Raw genomic sequence first — 13124 nt, 5'->3', positions numbered from 1 at the left:
GCCGCTCCCCTATCCCTCTATCCAGACACTAGCGATATCGCAGGATCACTGGAACTGAAAGAAGAGAATGAATATTTAATGACAAAGTCCTGCACATTATGTCCATTTTAACTGCGCTTGTGGTCTAATACTCACTGATGATAATGAGCAGGAGGGCAACGACTACCAAGGCAATAATCATCTTCATCTGTGGAAGAAACAACACACAGTAAACACATTCCTCCTTATACTGGATACCTCTGACTGGAATGTAAACGCAAGTGAATGGAAAGACACGCTTGAACACACATTAAACTGATGACAGCCCACCTTCATGTCTCTCCACCACATCCTCCTGTGCAGCTGTTTGGCTCGGCTACTGAAGGCAGACGCGTTGTCCGATAGGCTCTCTGGGACATGACGTGACATGAAAAACACAATGGAGAACAGAAAGAAGAAAAAAAACCATCTGTTAATCACCAAATAAACAATAACCTGGCTATTGTTTTGACTTGGATTAGGTGACTCAGAACGTCCGGGCTCTGTGCATGTGCAGTTACAGGGTGTTCGAGTTATGCAAGTCCCAGATCTGCTGGTGAGATCACCTATTAACAGTTTGGGCATTAAATGGTGAACATAATGCCAAATGTATACACAACAGAGCTTTGATTTGATTTGATTATTTAACTGCATTAAGAATTCCTCACACAGGAAAAGACATCCAAGACAATCGAGGATAAAAACCACAAAAAGTCCAGGACTTATTTCCATTGTGGTCCTCAACAGGTAAAAGGCATTTCACACACCCTCAAACTTCCTCCCTTCTGTCCTTGTCGTGATATTCCGGTCCCAAATGCATGCCCTCGCAGCTCTCTGTCTCTTGTTCTCTGTTGTGAACTTGATGTTTATGCATGTTAACAGCAATGTTACAGCTCCCTAGCGTGCGGCGCTGTCTTTGTCAAAGCCCCTGTCCCTCTTTGTGTCTGTCATGTGTCTGCTGTTTCCATGTGTGCCCGTTAACGTCGCTTCTCTGCTGAGAAGATGCTTGTTAACTTAACAGGTTACCTGAACATGGATCAGAGAGTAAACTGCCCACGTCAATCCCAGGATATGATATTGCTCAGATAAAGACAACACACACTGCAGAGACATGCAACCAGCCACGCACAGAGCCCCCCCCCCCCCCAGTACACAAATACTCATGCAAATATGCACAAATGCACAATGTGTTCCAGATGTGCTTCACTGCCTTGGTTGCCTGGTCGGCGTGACAGAGAGAAGAAGTTATATAACATCTGTGTGGATGTCATGATGAGGCTTATAGACGAGACAAGAGACACACTTCAGCTTCATCTTTTCATCTACAGAGCAGAAGGAGAGGACCTGTGCGTGTCTTGTTGAAAGCTTTGCATGTGTGTGAAGTTGAGTGACGGAGCGAGTTAAACACATTCCACACACCTGCTTGATAAACACAAGAGTGGGGCTGTGTAATTGAGAGTGTGAAACTGGCTACAAGCTTTCAGACATGCACACATCTGGTAAAACGCTAACCCTGGACATATCACTTTTAAAGTGTACTGAGCGTATTTACATGTGAGCAACCACTGCTACTGGGAAAGTTAGTTTTGTTGAGTCTTCTAACTAAAGTATGTGACTTTTATTACATAATCCTGCAATGTGGAATGTAGAACTGCAACGGTGAGTCAATTAACTGATTAGTCGATTGGCTGTCTATCTGTCTATTAATAATCAAATAATGGATTCAGTCATTTTGTCAGGATTTGATGAATTTCTTTGTCATATAGTCTAGTAAATTGAATATCTTTGAATTTTGGACTGTTGGTCAGACAAAAGAAGACATCTGAAGACATCACGCAGGGAATTGTTTTCTTACAATTTGGAAAAAGTTACTTGTAGCCCTAGTTTAAAAGTACTCTAAGTGATGTTGGGTGACGTCACTTCTTGTTGACGATTAGAGTATTTTCAATAAAAACGAGACAAGCTCGTCCCTCCCTCCTACTCATTCCCTCCCTTCCGTGCTTCCGCACACCAACCCCCCCAACCCAAATCCTTCTTGGCGGTTATTGGCTGGAACGCTGGAACCCTGTTTGTGTATGCTTCCCGGTGCACGTTGGCGCAGTTTGTTTTTGTTGCCGTTTGTGGAGCCTGGGCTGTCTATAGAGACCATATTTTTTACAGTGTGTTCAGGGGACAGGCAGCTAGCAGATAGTGAGGAGATGTTTTTTACAGTGTGTTCAGGGGACAGGCAGCTAGCAGATAGTGAGGAGATGTTTTTTTACAGTGTGTTCAGGGGACAGGCAGCTAGCAGATAGTGAGGAGATGTTTTTTAAAGTGTGTTCAGGGGACAGGCAGCTAGCAGATAGTGAGGAGATGTTTGCTGTACGTGACAACAAATGTTGTAGCCTAATTAAACTGCTTTAATTTGCTCCAAATATTAATGTGTTTGTTATAGTTTGTCTAATCTTGCTTGAATTGGGAATTTCTAATTTGCAAGTGTTTTTCCAGAAGCAAATGCCCAAATAAGCCTACACACAGTGAGGACAACACAGACAAGACTGATAAACCTTCCCCATAGAGTTTGTGTTAACTTCGTTTTGCTATGGAAATCAACTAAACACACATATTTTGTGGACATGAAAACTTGCGCAGTCCCAGTATGACTCACCGGACTTGTCCTGCAGGTCGTCGAGCCGCTCGCCTCTCTCTATCACCTTGGAGATGTTCTCCTGCATCACATCGATCACCTCATCAACCTGCGACTGCACCCTGAGGTCACAGATGGTGTGAGACACAGCATGAGAAATCATAGACATGAATCAGAATTGGTAAATAGGTAGGATTTAAGGACTGATCTTTTCTTTCTTTTTGTGGTAACCCACCAACGCATAAAAAGCACCTGTGTTCCCGACAATATCCTCTTCTTTATAGCTAGACTTCCAGTCCAGTTGGCAGGCAATAAAAAGCCAGTCGGATGGTGTTCAGCCTCACGGTGACCTGCCTGCACCTGTTTATTGTCTGCTCAAATTCTCGCTTTATTCACGGTACTCATACCTGAGCATGGCATGACTAGTCCAGATTACCCTTCAGTTTTATTTGAAAGTCCTTCTTGGCAATACCTCGTGAAGCGATTCAGGGTCAGTGGGAGGGAGGACATTGGCAAAGGAAGAAAAAGGCGAAGAGTCCCATAAGGGAGATGCAAGACAAATGGAATTTGCTTTCTCTAAAAACTGATCACATTTCCCAGCATCATTACACTGATTGTCTCAGAGAAGGCACTGCAGTGAATTAATAGCCTTGGAATTTTAGCTTGATTGCACATTGAAGCATTAATATTAAACATGCAAAGCCACAGCCAAAGCAACACACACCATCAGGAACTGGGAAGACATGAATGCATGGGCTGCTACAAACACACACATATCCCACCGTGAGGACCTGACCTTAGGGGTTCAGGGTTCCGACAGACACAGAGGTGAAGGGCATGGGCAATGTGCACACAACATTCCTGGAATCTGTAAGGAAGGCCTCTAGTTGTTCCCAACAATGACAAACATGTCATTTGTTAATAGAGCGTAGAGAAACAACTCTGAGTGCCGGACTGTCTCAACAATGGCCGTTCCCTGGTTGTCTCAGACTGAAGGTTAATGTGGAAACTGTGGGGCATCTTGGGAAGGTTACACAATAACCTGCACATGGCGGCCTCTCTTACACAATCCACTATAAACCGGCAGATTCTGGTAAACACGACGAGCCACAGTTGCATAACCCCATCACCAAAACTTTAGAGGGCTGGCAACACTCCTCTGACCTCTGGCATTTAGTTGTTATGAGGAATGTGTTCTTACTTACTGCTTGAATTTGTCAGTCTGAGGTCCAAATCTGGGTCCCGTGGGTCCTCTCCTGGAAAACAAAAGAGTTCCCAATTTAATGTGTGTTTAATGGATTTTCAGCTAGAACTTATTTTGCTGTTGATTTCATGTTCTCTGCTACAGCAATGCATATTATTGGGTAAATACTACTTAAGATAGATTGGATTTGTTTATAATGTGCTCCGTGCTTGAAAGAATATAAACAAATTTACAGAAAGAAATCTTCCTCCTCATCAGAGTCATCTTCCAGTAGGTTCCTCTGTAAAAGAGGAAAAGGTCAGAGGTCAGATATTGAATGACTATGTTTAAATGACTTCAGATCAGGTTCAGAAACAAGCGAGCATCAGAGTCCACTGCTGGCACTTCAAAAACGCTGTGTGAATGGAGACCATTTGATGATAGTGTAACTTATAAAGTTCTTTAACATTAAATACAAAATTTGATCAGAAAAAATAAGTTGCACTAATTCTCTCCTTCTGTACAAAGTCTTTTTTTCTTTATTTCCACTAATTAGGATGGGAGCCATACAGGAGAACTGGTAGTTATTATCAGAGGGCAGAAGATAGAGCACTAAAGGGAAAGCATGGAAGGGAGTGATTTCTTATGCAAGTATCCCCTTAAGCTTTTGCTCCGATCCAAGTTCAACAAAACAATAGAAAACAGGACTAGACAGAGAGAGGATTGAGTAAAGTAGAGAATCAAGAGAGGACAGGGTAGGTGGAAGTGGGTGGGAGGGGATGATCTCTTTGATGAGAACCAGACATTTGGCTACAGGAGTTTCTTCATTTTATTGCCTCCTTCAAAAGCGCCACTCTTTTGTGCATTTCCTCACTTTTCCTTCATTTTTTCCACTAAAACTAATTTAACGGACACATTACAGCAACCTCTGCATCGTCTATCAACATTTGTTTTTGACTTTAGTGGACATTTCAAATGAAACCTTATCCTGATTACAACACACTGACTCTATCAATTTCTAAATAATATAAATATCGTTATAACCCAAACACCACCACTCCCTATAGCTGTGTCTCACCCTCTCGCTGCGAATGGATCCCGTGACCTCGTCATCATTGAGGTGTCGTTTAAACTTGGGGGGCATGTTGTCTTCAGGTTGCTCCTCCCGATCTGGCTCCCTCTGTGGGACAGGATGAGAAGATCATGAAAGGGTGGACAGTGTTCGCCACCCCTGCAACAAGACACAATGGTCCTGCTGCTCATGAGTGTTACCCATAGCTGGCCGCTAAATCTGAGTACTGTAGCATTGGTGGGCAGGAGTGAGTGATTTGACATGCAGGCATGGAGAACAAAGAATGAAGTGTTGCATGAACAGAGTGAGACCCTAACTACTATGCTCAGTAATGATTGCAATAATAAGACTGGTCATGGTGGTCAATCTGAGGAGGCTTCTAGTTCCAACACCTTCTGGTAGACAGCTGGACTTCTAGGGGTGGGGGGGGAAAATAGATCCTTAGATGCATCTTGATGATCTCTAGAACGATTCGATGCTCGATTCTGATAATAATCAGTTATTTTTTTAAATATGTTGATTTTTATTTGAAAGTTACTGTTACCAGACATGTACAAATCAGAAAACAAAGACGATGGGATAAAGGACAACAAGAGTGCAGAAAAAAAAACATACAAGTTTTACACAGGATCTAACAAGACATGCAATAAATAGTTAGGCTGTTCAAAAAAAGGCAGTAGATCTTCTTTATCACATTACATCTGACCACCTCATGTTTCATGTTTCAAGTTTCTAAGAAGCCAATTCTCCACCTTTAAACATGACTGAGCCTCTGACATGGACGATCACAGTGAGAGGAGGTGTCTTTAACAAGCATGTTTAAGGCGTAAGCATGGAATGACTCCACAATAAAAACCTCAGTACAAAAAAATCCATAAAAACATGGGTGTGACAAATACTGTACATGTCAAAATCTAACAAACTCAGATGTATATGTACATTTTTTTAAATCACGCATGAAAATGCACATTAAAAAATGGTTGCATCGAGATGCATGGATAATCGGTTTAGAATCGAACCCCCTTCTGACTTCATCATCAGCTGCAGAGCCAATTACATTTGTTTTAAATGCATTCTAATATTTACCTCTGGAACATGTTAAGAAAGTGGTTCTTCCATTATGCTGACTGTCTCTGAAATAGTTTTCCTCTCCTATGCCTTGCTAGTAAGTATCCTTTTTTGTTGTCTTGATTCTTAATATTTGTGGTGTGTGTAGGCAATAACAACAATAATAATAATAATACATGTCGCTTTTGACTTTTATATATCGCTTTTCACAGACTCAAAGTCGCTTACTGCCTCCCTAGCTATGAAAGGAAATGTCAGCACTGCTCTGTGTGCCCTCGGGTGAAAAACACAACCATGTGAGATGTGGAAAACATGCTGTTTTTCCAATTATATCCCCAAGAGTCAATGTTAAGGTGTTACTTGTTCCAAACACTGTAAAAGTGCAACAAAACACAACGGTGCCTCTGTGAGACTGAACTAAACAACATGTGATCCTAAAGTCCTCTTAACTATCGAGGGGAAAAACACAGCATCTCACACATATGCACACACACACACACACACCCTCTCTCAAACCAACAATACAACTTATACCATTGAATCCAGTTCAGTCTGACACTGTGGCTTTCTCAGCAGCGTCCTTTTCTGGCACTGGGATTGGAAAAAGGCCTTTCAGTAGCCAGGGGAGGAGAGAGGAACTTTCCAGTAAACAGAGGTGAAGAGAAGCAGGGGACAGGGCTCGCTCTGAAGCAGCGACAGCGTAAAGACACACAGAAAGAAAAAGAGGAGAAGCCAACTCTAACATGTTAGAGTTTCAGAAGGAAGACATCTCACCTATTTCAAGAGGTCCATTTCAAAGGTGCAATCCATCAAAAATAAGCAATATTGGCTTAATATCAAAGTTGTGATGTGTGTGAATATAAAATAAGTATTACATACAGGATTTGGCCAACAGAACTGGTGAAACTGCATCATATTAACCACAAGAGAGGGCTGTTGATTGTTAATTATAATTAATATATGGATTGCAATTTGTTTTCCTCTAGAGGAAAAAAAAAGATATTGCGTTCAAAAAGTCAAGTAACGTTACAGTTATTTTTTTAATACATTTTTACAACTAATGTATTGGCTTAGAGGTTAAAGAAAAAGGTCTCTAATGGGAACCAGTGCTGAAATGACAGTAGCACCGCTGGTTTTAGCTAGTTAGCTAGCTAATCTAGCTACCTAATCTAGCTAGCTAGCTAATCACGGGCGCTGACAACTTTAGCTGGTTGAGCCGTTTGTTAGCAGTGCGTCAGAATGTTTGTTCAGTAGAATATCGTTGTCTACCAAAATTTGACCATGGAATTACTACACCAACGAGTCGACCGGGGAATAATATAGACGCCAACACAACTAGCTACTAGCTAATTTAGCTAGCGTTTAAACAAGGCTTCTTGGTTCATTGACAAATGTACCTACCCAGCTAAACTAGCTAAATTACGGATGCTAACGTTGCTAGCTACCTGCTATTCCCACCAGATCCGATGCTCGATGCTGGCGAACACAAGCACACAGACACTCGGGTATGAGTCCAGGGCTTTCGGGGTTCAAGGTGGCTTTACAGTTTAGTCACTTTCATTTCAAAATGCTGTGCAAGGCGATGAGACAAGATTATCATTATGGATGCTAGCGCTCCGCTTGTCTTTTCCTCCGTCTGAATCAGCTGACCAGGAAATGAACACAAACATCTGGAGGAGGAAAGGGACCGCTGCAGATGTTTGGTAAGCTGTCTGCAGCAAATTATATAGTAATATACTGCTCTTTGGCACTTTTCTAAACAAATGCATAAATGCCCCTCTTCTTTTTACTTTACCTGAGTTTAGATTGAGATTTTACGCTATTTATGAGTAAGAGAAAGTTCATCATTCTCTATTTCAGAGCTGTTCATACTGTTCTTGTAATACTTATATAATCACATAATACTGTGTGTTCCAGCACCCTTTGCACAATTCGCCATAATTAAAATAATAACTATCATAATTATAATTTACTCCTGCATATTAACATTAAATTACCCAACAGTATATTAAGTAACTTAAAATACACTTCAATTACAGGAGTACTTAAGTATTTTGATGTTATACCACTCACAGGAGTCATTGTTCTATATAAGTAGGCTACATTTATTTCAGACTTTTACTTGGAATGCCGTATGTTTATGCTGTTTTACATACAATGACTTTTACATTAGTGTTAAATAATATTTAAAAAACTAAAACAACACATACAATTACACTTGAAGGGTAACCATAACCTTAACCCTAATTCTCAGATAGAATTGTATGTAATATTGGAAATCTTCTTATTTTATAAAGGAAGTTTCATTTTCATACAGTATATCAAAATTTTAATATTCAAGACCATGTTTTCAGCACTCCAAATAGAAATTGACATGTGTTTTGTGTGTCTTGAATTACGCACAAATAAGAAAGCCATAACTATATTTGATATAGAGTATACTCCAATTTATTTAATTAAGAACATCTGTTGTCAATATCATTAACGAGGTTTGGAAATCTGTCAGGTTTTTATTTATTTATATTTATTTTTATTATTTTTTATTTAGCTCTCTTTATGGATTAGTTTATATTGTACTATCACTTTTGTACTTTGTGTCATATTATATAAATTGCAATTATGTATCTCTATAATCTTATGTTATGAGCTGTGATAACTGAATGTTGGTAAATTTAATTATAAATGATAATAAAAAAATCATAAATAAATGAATAAATAAATAATATTTTAATAATAATTCCACCACCACCAGTTCAGGGTGCATATCATACCTCACCTGTAGAAGGCAGCAGTGCGCATGACTTGCGTCTCGCGGGCCTAAAATGTAACGAGAAGAAGAGAAACTTTTACCGGAAGAGATCTCTGGCTTAGTTGGTAAGCAAGCTTTTTTCCCCACGTTTTATTTACGGATATAATATTACGTTTTCATGTTATTTATATAAGCGGGTGGCGTTTTTGTAACTTCACGTAGTTAAAACGACGTAGTTAATCCACGTAGTTAAAAACTGTATTTGTTGCTGTTTCTCTCCAAAGCGGCTCACGGTCCTCACAGTCCTCACAGAGAGATGCAGAGTGCTGGAGATCAGCCTCATCCTCTGTTTGGGGGGGCACTGTCAGCCGTCTTCCCTCACAGCGCCAAAGACACCAGTGAGCTGAGGGAGATCCCGGACAACCAGGAGGTGTTCGCCCATGAACACACCGACCAGAGCCTGATCGTGGAGCTGGTGGAGTACCAGGACCAGGTGGAGGACCAAGACGCTGCCAGGTATCACTTTGAAGACATCGCAGGCAGCAACAAAGCTCTAGAGCCAGGTGCTTTTGAAGTGACCAGTGTTGTGTCTCTGTCCAAATCTGAGCTGTCCCTGTCAGACTGCAGCTCCGCCTGGATGCTGACTGGGACACAGTGTGTATCCAAATTCAACGAAGAAGCGAGGAATACAGTGACCCTTCACCTGGGTCTGTTCCGTCTGCCCCAGTTCTCCACCGATGTCCTGATATCCTTCAACGACCCGCAGAGAATCAGCCCTGAGAGCAGCAGTGCTGCCTCAGCGGAGACACACAGAGAGCCATGGACGGTGCAGGACTTCCAGCGCTTGTTGCAGACTCTGACCCTGCACAACCCGGGCCTGTTTGGGTAGGACAACTGCTGCTTTCTCAGCATGGAGACCTTTTGTCTCAGGCACATTTAAACAAATGATACTGTGTTTTGCTTGGGATCCACAAAAATCCGCAGCAATTCCTTTGAGCGAGGGCCCAGTCGCTGCCATGACACACTCTGTTCTTCCTTGATGTTGACTTTGTTCTACCTTGTTGTCCCTGACATTTACAATTTCATAAAATGATAGTTGTGTCATAATAAATGGCCTGGCAAATCTTGGACCATTTCATTATTTTTGGATCACCTGATTAACATTTATTTGGTTAAATATGCTCTTAAAGTAGCCTGTGCGGTGTGGCCCTTTAGATCGGTGTAACATGATCACATTAATCTTATTTTTAAAGCACGTTCGACCTGAGAGAAATGTGAGATTTGAGACATAACGTCACAGACGTGCAAATTTACCCCTTCTCTGTTTCCCGCCACATTCCCCTTCTATTACTCTCAAGCCTCTCTTCCTTTATTTTACTCGGCCACAATCCTTAAGTGTGTTTTTATGCTTAGATACAAACATTTAACAGAGTAGAGCCTTGCCAGTATCTGTAATGCACAAACCACCCCTCACAGACTATTATATAATTACTTATAACACTGAACTTGTGCTACTCTAATTCTCTAATCTCCATATTTGTGTAATGACAAATGGCAAAGTGTAGGTCAGAAGATGAACAGTGAATTGAGGTTCCATTTGTTAACTCTCTCTGGAGCAGTTAATGTCCATAGAGTCTTCAGTGGGAACTGAGTTTGGTCGTAAATAGTAAAAATTGAGAGAAAAATCTATCTCAGCAGGAATATGCATTAGGTCAACTGTTTTCATCATTCTCTGCAGTAGCCTCATGGTGGAATAATTCATTAGCCTTGAAAAACATTGGAAAATGTTCATTCAAGGGAGACTTTGGTGAAACACAAAATTTATAGAATGGAAATTGATCCTCATTATCTCTTGCTACGAGGTAAAACCCGCGTTAAGACTTTTACTCAGTTACGTGTGCTTATAATTGAGGGGGGAAATGTTTTGTCTTGAGTCTGCTGTTAAATAGAAGTCACCACAGAGAACTCAGCCAGGTTTTAACATAACAAATAAGAGGAAGTACAGTCTGTCTGCCCAGAGCCACATCAAACCCTCGTTATCCTCTGGTGCATTCACAACAGATTAAGATCTCATAAAGTCAGGCATCTTTTCCTCTCAGTGATCCCGGTAGCACATTCCTTCATTAACCACCACATCTAAACTAACACAAAAGCTAAGCCTCCTTCTGACTACCTTGGATAAACATGCTTGTTCCCCTTTTGTTTTCTAATAAAGTCAGGAAACATCCTGTCTTTCAGAGCTGTTGAGTGTTTTGGAACAAGCACGTGACTTAAAGGTCCTGCCAGGAGACAATTTCTGAGACATGAGAAGACTTGAAGCTTTTTTCCATTACTACAGAGTGGCGACTGGGTTACTATAGTGCAGTAGTCTCAAATATTTTGCCCGGTGATTCAAAGTGGTTTAAAAAAGAAGGATTGTTTCATTTTAATCAATTATCAGAGGAGAATCATTAGAGGCAGAGGTACAATAAGGCATTTTATCATTAGAAAACATATTTTCAATTCCATTTTATTTAGGATATGAAATCATAACAAGACTTCTCTCAAGTAGGAGTAGGTCTAGACCCCAGTCCCACCCAACAATTCCAGTAATTCCCCCGAAGAGCAAGCATTTAGTGCAACAGTGGCTAAGAAAAACTCCCTTTCAGGGAGAAACCTCACACAGACCGAGGCTCTGTATAAGCCGTTGTCAGCTTGGAACCACAATTTCATCACGATAATCTGGCTGCAAAAGATTCAATTTAAGCAAAACTAATGCGTAAATAATCCTGTTTTTAATTTAAAAAAATTGAGGTCATATTGATGTAATGTAATGTCACATTGTGTCTTATCTAAACTGTGTCTATATACAGTACTGTGCAAAAGTCTTAGGCTCGTGTGAAAAAATGCTGTAAACTAAGAATGATTGGAAAAATCTAAATCAATATTTGGTGTTGCTACCCTTTTCCTTCAAACCAGCATCAAATCCTATAGGTACACTATGCCTAGTGTACCTATACTATAAAACTTAGTTGGAGGTATGGCTTTTTGGCTGCAACTCTTCCATAAAGACCCCTTCTGGCCAGACTTCTCCAGATAGTAGATGGGTGTACCTGCCGGTTCTGAGCTGATGGCAGCCAGACGTCTCTGGACAGTAGATGGGTGGACCTGGGTCCTACTGGTTTCTGCCAGTTCTGAGCTTATGTCACTGCTGGACTTCTTCCGATTTCAAAGGGAAATAAACTTGATGTGTTTTTCATCTGCTGCACTAAGTTTCCTTGGCCGACCACTGGGTCTACGACCCTCAACGCTGCCCGACTTTTTGCAAGTGTACCTATAAGAATTGATGCTGGTTTGAAGGAAAAGGGTAGTAACACCAATTATTGATGTCATTTTGACTTTTCGTTTGTTAACTCACTTTGCATTTTGTAAATTGATAAAAAAAAACAATTATTTTTATTTTTGAAAGCATTCTTAGTTTCCAGCATTTTTTTCACACCATTCCAAGACTTTTGCACAGTACTGTATGTTAGATAAAAAACATTTATGTTGTTCATTTTAGCCAGTTTTGGTAGTTAGTTTAAACTGGGGCATGTGGTACTAGACATCACATGAGTCTGCTGTTTACCCCCATGTTGTACAAAGGAAGGAATGCCTTTAGAAGAATAACTACAGTATAAGCTGTTGCAAGAATGGAGTTAAACACAACAACATGTATTTTTGCAACAATTTCATCCCCTTCTTAGCGGACTCTTTATTCTCTGGAATGCGTACTGTATGGGCAGTAGTTAGGGGCCCCCACTAAATGCTGCAGCACTGACAGTAACTGTGTTGACTTTGAGTCACAGAGGAAAAGAGGGAAAAACATGGCTGAAAGGTGAACTGTAGTCTCCCTGATGAAGATGCATACAGCTTTGTTGCTCCTTCTCACAAAAACTTGCTACTTCCTGGCAGGTCCCCCAAACAAAACTGGAGGTCTGAGCAAACATAGTGGTCCACAGCACCTTTTTTCTCAAGAAGTGTCACTTTTACTTGCTTAGTATCATTGATAACCAGGATGTAAACATTTTCTTGTACAGCTTCATATAATATAAATGAAAAAAGTATGCAAAATGCCATTAAATCTGTGTTAAAGAAAGTAGATGCTGTGTTTGATAAAACACAGCACAATTTGTTGTTTCTGTCTTCTGGTGGTCTCATGCAGGATGTGTATTTGTGCATGTGTGACATTTTCAGTACATCTGGAAGGCATCAGTCACAGGTGTGTGTATAGTTTCGACTCAGAAACTTCCAGCTCGAGGGTCATTTATTACCTAAACACCCCCCACCGTCCCCCCTCTGGACTCCAGCCTGAACAGTTTCATCACCCAGTCTCGGAGCAGTCTGCTGCTCTCATCAGGATCCTGAAACTCCACTTTTTTTTTTTTTT

At 40.8% G+C, this 13124-nt stretch overlaps 2 protein-coding genes across 5 annotated transcripts; one reads left to right on the top strand and one right to left on the bottom strand.

Annotated features, from left to right (window-relative positions):
- Nucleotides 1-7660, bottom strand: vamp4 (vesicle-associated membrane protein 4). 2 transcript variants are annotated; one of them, XM_034880635.1, is made up of 9 exons: nucleotides 7413-7660; nucleotides 6502-6651; nucleotides 4906-5007; nucleotides 4082-4128; nucleotides 3850-3900; nucleotides 2666-2766; nucleotides 310-389; nucleotides 136-187; nucleotides 1-54 (listed from the first exon to the last, which is right to left on the bottom strand). In XM_034880635.1, the coding sequence occupies exons 2-9, from the start codon at nucleotides 6502-6504 to the stop codon at nucleotides 29-31; spliced, it is 462 nt and encodes a 153-aa protein (XP_034736526.1). In that variant the 5' UTR covers nucleotides 6505-6651; nucleotides 7413-7660; the 3' UTR covers nucleotides 1-28. The 2 variants fall into 2 exon arrangements, with proteins under 2 accessions (XP_034736526.1, XP_034736527.1); XM_034880636.1 differs by lacking the exon at nucleotides 6502-6651 and having other exon boundaries at nucleotides 7413-7653.
- Nucleotides 7584-9702, top strand: rangrf (RAN guanine nucleotide release factor). Of its 3 annotated transcripts, XM_034880627.1 has the most exons (3): nucleotides 7584-7670; nucleotides 9001-9614; nucleotides 9665-9702. In XM_034880627.1, the coding sequence occupies exons 1-2, from the start codon at nucleotides 7664-7666 to the stop codon at nucleotides 9603-9605; spliced, it is 612 nt and encodes a 203-aa protein (XP_034736518.1). In that variant the 5' UTR covers nucleotides 7584-7663; the 3' UTR covers nucleotides 9606-9614; nucleotides 9665-9702. The 3 variants fall into 3 exon arrangements, with proteins under 3 accessions (XP_034736518.1, XP_034736517.1, XP_034736519.1); XM_034880626.1 differs by lacking the exon at nucleotides 9665-9702 and having other exon boundaries at nucleotides 9001-9658; XM_034880628.1 differs by lacking the exons at nucleotides 7584-7670; nucleotides 9665-9702 and adding an exon at nucleotides 8720-8841 and having other exon boundaries at nucleotides 9029-9658.
- The last annotated feature ends 3422 nt before the right edge of the window (nucleotides 9703-13124 follow it).

Source organism: Etheostoma cragini, chromosome 9 (genome assembly GCF_013103735.1).
Source record: "Etheostoma cragini isolate CJK2018 chromosome 9, CSU_Ecrag_1.0, whole genome shotgun sequence".
In the NCBI taxonomy this organism is placed as follows: Eukaryota; Metazoa; Chordata; class Actinopteri; order Perciformes; family Percidae; genus Etheostoma; species Etheostoma cragini.
Note: the sequence above shows the minus strand (reverse complement) of the source record. Positions and strands in the feature narration are given on the sequence as shown.

Bases quoted from the DNA above. Each gene is read 5' to 3' on its own strand.
- vamp4 (XM_034880635.1), bottom strand. The intron at 188-309 runs GTGGGCTGTCAT...TTTCTTCCACAG, and splicing joins TGTGGTGGAGAGACATGAAG to ATGAAGATGATTATTGCCTT. The intron at 55-135 runs GTGAGTATTAGA...CTCTTCTTTCAG, and splicing joins CCTCCTGCTCATTATCATCA to TTCCAGTGATCCTGCGATAT.